Raw genomic sequence first — 11,470 nt, 5'->3', positions numbered from 1 at the left:
TCAACTAAATCTCAAGTTTTATGCCATTCACTATGCAGGTTCCCAGGGCTTTCAGTTCCTGATCATTTTGGGGGTTGTACAATGGGAATCAACTTGCTTTTTCTTAGCTTTTCCTCCCCACTCTATCCAGGACACATAGCTTCCTGATTTCTTGAGTCTGAGTTGGGTATCCTTCGTACATCTGCCTTGTAGTTTCCAAATTTGTTGTCATTTCTCCTGTTACTATATCTTGGTGATTTTATAGGGTTTTTTTTTTAATAGTTTATTGTCATTTTCACTGGGCTTCAGGAAGGAGTAAAGATAAATGTGTTGATTCACCCCACGATGCTTAACCAAATATCATAACTATATTTTCAAATTTCTTTAACCATTTTATCTTTTCACTAGAAATAAGTGACTATGTACCATTACTCACCATATTTTCTCCAACATTCAGATATTGTAATTTTTAAATTATTTCAATATTTGTTTTTTACTGATATTTCATTCGGTAGAAAAACTTTTAATTTCCCTTTATTACTTTTGAAATGAAACTTTTTGTTTGTATGTTTATATGTTTTAATCATATTCATTTTCATCCTAATTTCTATTTATCACCTCTACTCATAAAAAATGTGATTAGCTTACACTGTTATCTTACTAATGTCTATAACCTCCTGATTACTCACAACCATATTTTTTAATGTTCCTAGGGTCTTATATCTGAGTAACAAATCTATATACATATATAAATGTATGTATATTTAAGATATGATGAAACCATATTTTTATTTCATTCCAAAACTATAATTAAACCATAGTTTTAAAGATAAAATTGCAGGATGTCAGAGTTGACTGGAAAATTGAGAAATTCTGTATCCCATGAATTAAATCCAAAATAAATAATTTTTCTTATACATTTTAATTGATCTGAAAAACAATTTTGTTGAATCACGGTTTTGATTAATTTTACTATAAAAGGTCAATTCTTTTTAAAACATAAAAATGTATATTGTTACAATATAATATAGCCTAAAAGTTAAATAGTCATGATAACCATATTTCCTTTAGAAGGAAATATGAGAACTTACCTGCAACGTGAATTATTCATTTTATTTTTTGTTAGATACTTTCAGGAAGTTTGCTGAAGATAATTTCCTGAAATACAGTGCTGAATAATAATTTTGACTTAGTAAGAACAAAAATATTAAGATTTGTACTAAAATACTAAGATTAATTCCTTCGACAAATATTGATTAAGTGCATACAATGTGTCATGTGTTATTCAGATACTGAAACATTGAGAGTCCTGTTAATGTAAGTAACAGAAGTCAAGATAACTGAGAGTGTGTTGTGAAACAATCTTCCCCTCTTTCCTTGGAAACCAAAATAGACAGGTAGATAATGTCACAGAAAGATTTACTGAACCAAGACTCCTGCCATTCCACCCTGAACCCTGCTAACAACTCCTACAAGAGGAAGGTTACCCTTTGACAGTGGAGAAAAGATACTGTCAAACTCAGCTTTAAGAAAACATGCTGAATACATTCAAATGGCCAACAAGTACATGAAAACATGCTCAACATCACTAACCATCAAGGAAGTAGAAATCAAAACCCTGATGATCTATCACCTCACACCTGTTAGAATGGCTATCATCAAGAAGAGAAGAGAGAACAAGCGTTGGCGAGGATGTGGAAAAAAGAGTATCCTTGCACACTGTTGTTGGAAATTTAAACTTGATCAGCCACTAAAGAAAACAATATGGAGGTGCCTCAAAATAAATTAAAAATAGAACTACAATATGATCCATCAATCCCACCTCTGGGTATACACTCAAAGGAAATGAAAAGAGGATATCAAAGAGATATATGCACTCACATATTTATTGCAGAATTATTCACAATAGCCAAGATATTGAAACAATCTAAGTTTCCACTAATGGATGAATGGATAAAGATGTGATATATATCTACATATACACACAATGGAATATTATTCTGCCATGAGAAAGAAGGAAATCCTGTCATTTGAGACAACATGGTTGGACATTGAGGATAATATGTTAAGTGAGATAAGACAGAGGAAGACAAATGTTGTATGATCTCACTTATATGTGGAATCTAAAAAAGCCAAACTTGTAAAAACAGAATAAAATGACGATTACCGGAGGCTAGGGGGTGGAGGAACAAGGGAGATGTTTAAGGGTACAAACTTGCAAGTAGTAGTAAATAACTCCTAGAGATATAATGCAAAGTATAGTGACTATAGACAACAATACTGAATTATAATATTCAAACTTGCTGAGATCTTAATTATTCCCACCACAATTAAGAAATGATAATTATGTGATGTAAAAGACGTAATAACCATTGCTACAATGGCAATCATATCACAACATATAAATGTATCAAATCAACATATTGTACACTTTAAAATAACACAATGTTATATGTGAAATATATTTCACTTAGAACTTTTTTTTTAATTTTTTAAAAAGGACACATATTGAACACCAAAAGGAAAAGAAAGATAAGAAATTAATGGTGAGTTACACCTAATTGTAGTTGTAAAGTAAAAGTAAATCAAATGAATAGAGAAGTCTAGAGTCTTCATTAAAGGTATTTAACTGGCTAAAGCAGGAAGATCTTACACATGGCCTTCTGAATAACTACCCCCAGGGATGGTATGTATGATGAAAAACAATTCCAGAGTGTTCAGAGATCTGAAAGTCACAGACACCAAAAGTGTTAAACAGAGAAGGAATACCTACTTTGCTTTCTGATAAAAAGAGGGACCTCAAGAAAAAAAGTGGCATCTAGACACATAGTGCAGATAATACAGCAAATTGTAAATAGCATCTTTATCAGGTACAAGAAATGAGTAAAGGAAAGACTGGACTGGTAGGTGTGTTGAGGTGCAAGACTTCTCAGAATCCACCTCTTCCTGTTTAGGTACAAGGACACCTCCCAGCTGCATCTCAGCACCAGATGGAGTCTTCTTTCTAGTTACATTCTAGACTGAGGGTCAAGTTGAAGGGTGAGACAATCTCTTCCAGGCTACTTCCTTAGATTATAGCTGTTAGAAAATGAATTATGAGTTTCAGTGTATGTCTGATATAGGGACTTCCTCTCTCTGGTCAAGCGGGTCAATTATGCTCCTTAAGGATTTCTTAAGATGAAAACAACACAGTCTCCCTTTGCATAAGAAAGAGGTTTTAGGGCCAGCCCCGTGGCTTAGCGGTTAAGTGCGTGCGCTTGGCTATTGGCGGCCTGGGTTCGGATCCCGGGCGCGCACCAAAGCACCGCTTCCCCGGCCATGCTGAGGCCGCGTCCCACATACAGCAACTAGAAGGATGTGCAACTATGACATACAACTATCTACTGGGGCTTTGGAGAAAAATAAAAAGGAGGAGGATTGGAAATAGATGTTAGCTCAAAGTCGGTCTTCATCAGCATAAAGAGGAGGATTAGCATGGATGTTAGCTCAGGGCTGATCTTCCTCACACAAAAAAAATTAAAAATAAATAAAAATAAAAAATAAATAAATAAATTTCTAAAAAAAAAAAAGAAAGAAAGAAGTTTTATTAGAACAACAAGAATACACCATACAATATCAACGTGATACTTTACTCATGCCAGTTTTTATACTTATTTTGACATTTAAGTCCAATCTGATATCATGTTTCTACTTCAGAAGAACTTTGCTTTGAGAGAAAGAGGAAGTCTCTCTTCTTCCGTGAAGTTTGTCTGGGTTGCAGATGCCTATTTATTTCTAGAGTGTGGTCCCACAAAAGTGTGTGGTTTGTCTGTCTTGCAACTAGATGGTGCCAGCCATCTAGTCTGGCAACATTGAAAGGAGGTGCTGCCACATCTAGTTTATAATGGTTCCAAGCCATGACTGCAAGAGCCTGCTATGGCTATTTCTTTACTTGTAGGAAAGATGGGAATCTCATCCCTGGCCAGATCCATAAGCAGTATTACACATAGGAGGTCATGGCCAGATTAAAAGGGGAGAGGAGAGCACGAGAAGAGTGAGAACGGAATAAAAGCAGCAAAAGCCAGATATAAGCAGTTGGTTTATCTTCCCCAGTTAGTTAGGAGATGTTATAGACAAGGAGACAAGAATTCAGGGAAGGTAGTCATAGATCAAGCTGATGGGAGAATGCACATGGTGTATCTGCTTCTATACAAGTCAGTCAGGCTTTCCTTGCTCAGTTGTAGGTCAGTGAGATCCAAATCAGTCTTCTGAACACAGGAAAGTGAAATGCAAATGTTTCCTTATTTGTGTGAAGGATCACAGAACAAGCAAGTTTCTCTTGGTTCAAGACTAGAAACGTGAGATGATTCGTGTTTAGAAAAAGGTTTAAAATCTCATCACAACCCATTTCATGCATCAGTCACTAATTTGTGAGTATGTAAGTGAGTGTGTGTGTGTGTAATCATACATACCTACCAAAAAAAAATTAGGGGAATGTAGATAGAACATAAGGACAATAAGCAGGTTTCTGAAAACTAAAAATTAAACCACAAATCAGATCATAATAGATGAATAAAATATGTAAAAGGGGCATTTTAGAGATAAAATATTTCTTAGACCAAAAGAAGGAAAACTTTTGAATTAATGAATCTGTAAATAATATATTGATTAGAAGTGAAGATGGTCCCTTAGAAGAAAAATGAATGTTTGGGGAGAAAAATTGGTAGTACCCTGGTTCAGGGTCTCAGCCTGTCTGGACCCTGTAGCTGGGCATATCAGACACTGATACACATTACCCGCTTTGCTTTGATTCCTTTCTCTCCAAATAGACTTTTGATTGTAATTTGTTTTTCCATGTGGTTTTCTCAACAACACAGAGAATTGTGCCACTGGTACAAGTACAAGCTTCACTGTTTTGTTCTTCACTGAAAACTAAAAATGGTATTACTGGCTTATGCAGAATTCTGAAATTGGTTAATTAACTTCAATCCATCTGGAAGAGATTTTTGGAGGTTGCAAAGATGAGCACCGCACCCTGGATTGTGGTACTCTTACTAAAGTGAATTCATCTCCAATTGGCTAGCTTCTTCTGGAGACAGATGTACCTTGTCCTGCTTCAAATAGTTATAAAATGCCTGATTCTCTTAGCGCCAAATTATTCTGTTTAATGTATGTCTGTTTGTATGCCCCATAATAAATGAACTTATTTGGGAAGTTTTATTTAACATGTGGCTTACTGTAAAACCTAGATCATTTTTGCTTTATTCAAGCCTCATGACACATCCCCATCTTATGCACCAGATTTATTGGTTATTGATGAATAAGCATTGCTTTCTCCTTCATAGTTGGGCAAACTGCAAAAGTATCTTATATCTTCTCAATGCATAAACCAAATTTCCATTACTGGCAAACATACATCGCCAAACAAGAGAGATTTATATTCAGAATTTTTGTTCATTAAAAAAAAGTTAGAGGTAATATCACACTAGTGACAGCTTCATGTAAATCCAGATCATGAGGTGTTTATTTATTTGTTTATTATTGTTCTAATGACTTTTGGCATTAGGAGAATTTTAGATTAGCTACAAAGGTAAATTGAAGGATAGGAGCTCAGTGAACTGGAGTACAGATAAAGGTGGAGGAAAAAATGGTTATAAAGATACCTGCAAAATGGCAGAGATGAGATTAATAATCACAGGCCTGATGACAAGAATACTTAAATACTCTTAACAACTTCTTACTGTACTCTCTGCAGACCCACTTTCTAATGCATCAAAGCCATTACAAAGATCACATTTCCTATCAAACTAAGGAAATGTCTTCTATTTCTTTAGCTCAGATGGTAGTAAATCATTATAGCATAATAATAATAATAACAATATCACCCCTTGAGCATTTTCTATACATCAGACATGATTCTAAGTGTTTACTTATACTGACTCATTTAATTCTTCACAATACATCTATGAGATAATTACTATTAATATTTTTACTTTATGGGTGAGGAACTAAGGCACACAGAGCCCAAATATCTTGCCCAAGGACAAACAGGTAGATACCTATTTACTCACTTATTTAGTGCCTACCCAAGAGAGGTCACAGCTGAATAAATTTATTCCAGTTTTTACTGCCAGTTGAAGGATATATAACAAGTTCTGAGAAAATGTAGAGGAGAAAAATCACTCTCTTCAATTTCTTGGCTAAATTATTTTCTAGAACTTATCACAAAATTGGTGAAAACCGAGGGGAAGGGTACTCCTCTTCTGCAGATTCCTAAGAAACTTTGAGTGTTGCTTAGAAAGCTATTACTTTGGACTCTAATGACAATTCCTTGGTTTTGTTCAAATCATTTCAGTGACCACTTTTTGTATCGTTGATTGAGTTAGCCATGAGGTCTTCCCATTTGTTCAGACATTAAGGCCCTAATCAGAAGTTTTCAATCTCTTTCCTGCCTTAATACATCTAAAGAGTCAGTACTACACACCGACCAGTCACAGTGGTTCACAATAGCCATGATTCTCAATAGGGGAGTGTGTCTGCCTTGTGGTGCTCATGTGCCCTAAAGGAAACATGTTGGAACCTCATAAGAGAGAAAGGCAATTGTTTTCAGAAAAAGTGTCCCCATTCTCAGGTTATTATGCTGTATATTCCTATCCTACCTTAAGAATCACCACCTTGAATGCTGGACTAACATTTTTTCAATGTTTTCCTCCTATGGACACCAACTCTGTTTTGACATTTCAGGTTGCTCATTCTTTGTCATGGTGAAGTTCTTTGGTAAATTGAACATTTATAATCTCAATCTATACAATGTTATTCATTCTAGAAACCAATAATAACCAAACTGTTTTCCAATAACCAATAGGTAGACTGGTTAGGGGAATATTGGAAAAGTAGAAAAGAAAAAAAGCCTGCTCAACACAAATCATTGTGTTGATCAACTAGTCCAGAATTACATGAAAGTCAGCATAATTGACCCTGCTCACAGCTTCATTGTAAACATTAGCTTGGGGTCAGAAAAATGAATGCCCATGAGAAAGCAAATAATGCCTTTCCACAGCTTTCCTCATGGCACTTTTAATCTCCTTATTCCTAAGACTATAGATGATGGGATTCACCATAGGGATCACCACAGCATAGAATATGGACACCACCTTGTCCCGGTTTAGGGAGTAGCTGGAACTAGGTCGCATGTACATGAAGAGACCAGAACCATAGAAGAGGGTCACAGCAGTCAGGTGAGAGACACAGGTGCTGAAGGCCTTGGTCCTACCTTTAGCTGAGCTGATCTTCAGGACAGCAGCAACAATGTAACCATAAGAGATGAGGACCACAAGGACAGATACCACTCCAACAACAACACCTACAATGAAGTTCACCACCTGGCTGGTGAAGGTATCAGAGCATGACAGAACCAGGACTGGAGGAAGGTCACAGAAGAAGTGGTTGATTGTGTTGGGCCCGCAGAAATCATGTTGATAGACAGAGTATGTTTCAATCAAAGAACTAAGAAATCCACCCACATAGGCCCCAGCCACCATCTTTAAACAAAGTGTATGGGAAATGAGGGCTGTGTAGAGCAATGGGTTACAGATTGCAGCATACCGATCATATGCCATGGCTGCCAAAAGAAAGCATTCAGTCAGCCCCATTCCACAGAAGACAAAGTACTGCATGGCACAGCCAACAAAGGAAATGGTTTTCTGTTCTGTGATAATGTCAGAGAGCATTTTGGGAGTTGTGGAGGACACATAGCAGATATCTAGGAAGGACAGGTTACTGAGGAAGAAGTACATCGGCGTGTGCAGGTGGGAGTCCATCCTGATGAGGACGATGAGGCTCATGTTCCAGGCTAGGGTCAGGAGGTAAATCCCCAGAAATGACACAAAATAGAAAATAGTCATTTGAGGCTGATCCGAAAATCCCAGGAGGATGAATTTTGTGACAGTTGTATTGTTCCTTCTTATGGCCATAGATCTGCTTCCTGCGTAAAGGAAAAGAAACAATCCTGTGATCAGTTAGATTTTGTTTGTTATTATTTGAGTGGATATTTCCTGGAAGATCATATAAACAGTTAATACCAAGGTAAGGTCCTAGCTAGCTACCTGCTAGGCAAAGTCTTCTCAGAGGAAGTCAGCCTATGATAATTTCATGGCACTATTTAAAATCTGTGTGCTATATACTTTGTTGACCAGAAGAGGATCCATCTAATAGAGAAGAGAGTTACTGGGAGTCAGTAATCTGAGTTTTGTCTGCAGTTCCATTCCTAACTCTCTGGGGACCGTTGGAAAGTCAGTTCTCCTCTTCAAATCCTCATTTTCTCAATTGAAAAATGAGAGGATTGAGTAAGATAAGTATCAAGGTTCCTCTGGGCTTCGGTTTCTCATGGCTTTTTAGACTTTCTGACTTCAAAATATAAACCCAGGTTAACAATAAAGTTATGAATTTCTTATATTTTATATATCTTTAGTATAAGAATCCAAAAAAGAGCTAAATACAACAGGCTACAATATTTGATATACTCCATTTTGAGGGAGGAAATCCAATCTGTAATAAAGTAGTCTATTCTTTTCAAGTAAAAATAAGAGTACTATATAAATATACATATATAATACATAATATATACATATACATGCATGTTTAGAATTAGAATTTTTTTCTAGTTATATAGTAAGTTTTTATACAAGTCATTGCATAAAAAGATCAAAATTTGGACTAACTCAATCAGCAGTATTATGAGATAGAAGGGCTATGAACATATCTCCATGAGGGCAGAGGGGAAGCAACACCAAAGTTGACTGAAATTGGATGAGCCATGATGGTCAAGAACAAGAAACCAGTCTTTCCTGAACAAGAAAAGCAGGAGACAGTTCACTACATAATTAAGAATAATACTTTAGGATAGGCAAGGGACAACTTTGATATCATCAGGCTGACCAGATTATCATTTTGAAGACATGAGGTAAGACCACACACATTTTGCATTAAGAAAGACAGACTTTTTAGTTAAGAAAGATGGCACTAGTACAAGATCAAATGAGGAAATATAAATGGATATAAAAAGGCAGAAGTGCCCTAGGGAAAATCCAATGGTAAAATTAAAGTTGCTGGTATTTTATCATTTTTTCAAATTTAATGGCACATGCATGTTTACAACAAATTGTAACTATCTGATTGCATTTCTCTATCATTCGTTCATTTTAAAACCTGTTTTAGGTGAAGAGGTGCTCAACGTCACTAATCATCAAGGAAATGAAAATCAAAACTGCAATGAAATATCACCTCACACACTTTAGGATGGCTGTTATTAAAAAGACAAGAGATAGCAAGTGTTGGCAAGGAGGTAGAGAAAACGGAACCCTTGTACATTGGTGGGAATGTAAATTGGTACAGTCACTACAGAAAACAATATGGAGGTTCTTCAAAAAATTAAAAATAGACCTACCATACGATCCAGCAATCCAACTCCTGGGCATATATCCAAAGGAAATGAAGTCTCTCAAAGAGATATCTGCACTTCCATGTTCATTGAAGCATTATTCACAATAGCCAAGATATGGAAACAACCTAAATGTCCATCAATAGAGGAATGGATAAAGAAAACGTGAGGGCTGGCCTGGTGGTGTAGCGGTTAAGTTCACACGTTCTGCTTCAGCACCCCAGGGTTTGCAAGTTCAGATCCTAGACACCAACCTATTCACCGCTCATCAAGACATGTGGAGATGGCATCCCACATAGAAGAGCTACAACTCTACAACTGTGATATACAACTATGTACTGGGGCTTTGGGGAGAAAAAGGAAAAAGAAGAAGATTGGCAACAGATGTTAGTGCAGGACCAATCTTCCTCAAAAACAAAACTCTTTAAAACTGTTGACTCTTTAAAAAAATAAAAAAGTTGACTGAAGAACAATTAAAGTTAAACAAGAAAAGAAAATGTGAGATATATAGATAGATACATGATAGATGATGATAGATGACAGATAGATAAATAGATAGATAAGGAAATACTATTCAGCCATAAAAAGAAGGAAATCTTGTCATTTACAACAACATAGTTGAACATTATGCTAGTGAAATATGCCAGACACAGAAAGAAAAATTATGCATGATCTCACTAACAAGTGGAATTCTAAAAAAGTAAACTCGTAAAAGTAGAGAGTAGAATGGTGGTTTCCAGTGGCTGAGGTCAGTGGGCAGGCAGGGGTAGGGGAATGGGGAGATGACGGTCAAAGAGTACAGTTTCAATTTTTCAAGAAAAATAAGTTCAGGAGACCTAATGAACAGCATAGTGGCAATAGTTAACATTACTGTATTGTATACTTGAAGTTTTCTAAGAGGATAGATCTTAAATTAAATCTTCTCACACACACACACTCAAGGGTAACTATGAGAGTTAATGGATAAGTCATTTAGCTTGATTATGGTGATCTTTTTGCAATATATGCACACATACAAAATCAAGTTTTACACCCCAAATATATACAATTTCTATATGTTAAAGAGATCTCAATAAAAGTGTTAAAATAAATACTGCTTCTAGCTTTGTGTTTTCTAAAAATTTTAAGTCTCCCCACCATCAGTAATTGAGCAGCCAAAACCAAGAAGAGCTGAGACCACTCTTCACTATGACATCAATCTGTTAATCCCAGCAAAGAGAAAATAAGATGAGCTTGGTGTTTCTTATCTTAATGACATCTTCCCTAGCATAATGTAAGCTACTCAAAGGCAGGCAAGGAGTTTTATCTGTTGTGTTTATTAAACTATCCTGAGTCCCTAGAACAGTCTATTGGACACAGGCACAGTAAATATTTGTTGAACACATGAATTTTTTTTCACTACATATCCTCAAAGGTTAGCAGGGTGTTTGGCTTATGAGTGCTCAACTATAATAATATAATATAATCACAAACGCTTATTTAGGGTTTATTGGAAACCAGGCACTGTTATAAGGACTTGATTTATATTAACTCATTTAACCCTCTATCGAGGTGGCTAGAGTTACTCCACCGTCTTACAGATAAAATTTGGAATAGGCTGTTTGAATTTATAATTGTCATTTGTTGGATAAATGAGACAAGAGAGAAGGAGCTGGACTTACTGAATTACTTTATGCAGAAGTGTCCTGAGATCTCATGCTATAGGAGAAAAATTATTGATTGCTTTGCTGCAATAACATCATTTTCAAACTTCAGTTCATCTGTATTTCCCACTGGCTCCATGCAAGGTTTCTGATTGAGTCAATTTTTTATACTTTGGCCTCATGCAAGTAGCAATATCTGTTTCTGGAATCCCTGTTCCTTTATTACCCAGTCTTCAAAATGTCCTTTGGGAGTTCATTATTTTAATGGGCAGGAGTAGGCACACTCTTTTTCCACATGGCTGCCCGTCCACTCACACCTGAGTCCAAAATAAAAACCAAGAAATCGGTAGAGCCAAACATTTCTGAGCACTAATTCCTCTCTGGGTAATGGGGAAAGAGGCCAACCATCCATCGCCATAGTCTTATTTAC

At 36.1% G+C, this 11,470-nt stretch overlaps 1 protein-coding gene across 1 annotated transcript; it reads right to left on the bottom strand.

Annotated features, from left to right (window-relative positions):
* Positions 1-5,382: 5,382 nt before the first annotated feature.
* Positions 5,383-9,499, bottom strand: LOC101403252 (olfactory receptor 5A2). The gene is made up of 2 exons (XM_004437412.3): positions 9,404-9,499; positions 5,383-7,942 (listed from the first exon to the last, which is right to left on the bottom strand). Exons 1-2 carry the CDS (start codon positions 9,432-9,434, stop codon positions 6,972-6,974), a joined length of 1,002 nt encoding a protein of 333 aa, XP_004437469.2. The 5' UTR covers positions 9,435-9,499; the 3' UTR covers positions 5,383-6,971.
* Positions 9,500-11,470: the final 1,971 nt, after the last annotated feature.

The sequence above is a fragment of the Ceratotherium simum genome, chromosome 34 (genome assembly GCF_057802395.1).
Source record: "Ceratotherium simum simum isolate JZ-2026a chromosome 34, ASM5780239v1, whole genome shotgun sequence".
Lineage (NCBI taxonomy): Eukaryota > Metazoa > Chordata > Mammalia > Perissodactyla > Rhinocerotidae > Ceratotherium > Ceratotherium simum.
This window is presented reverse-complemented; position numbering and strand designations above follow the sequence as displayed.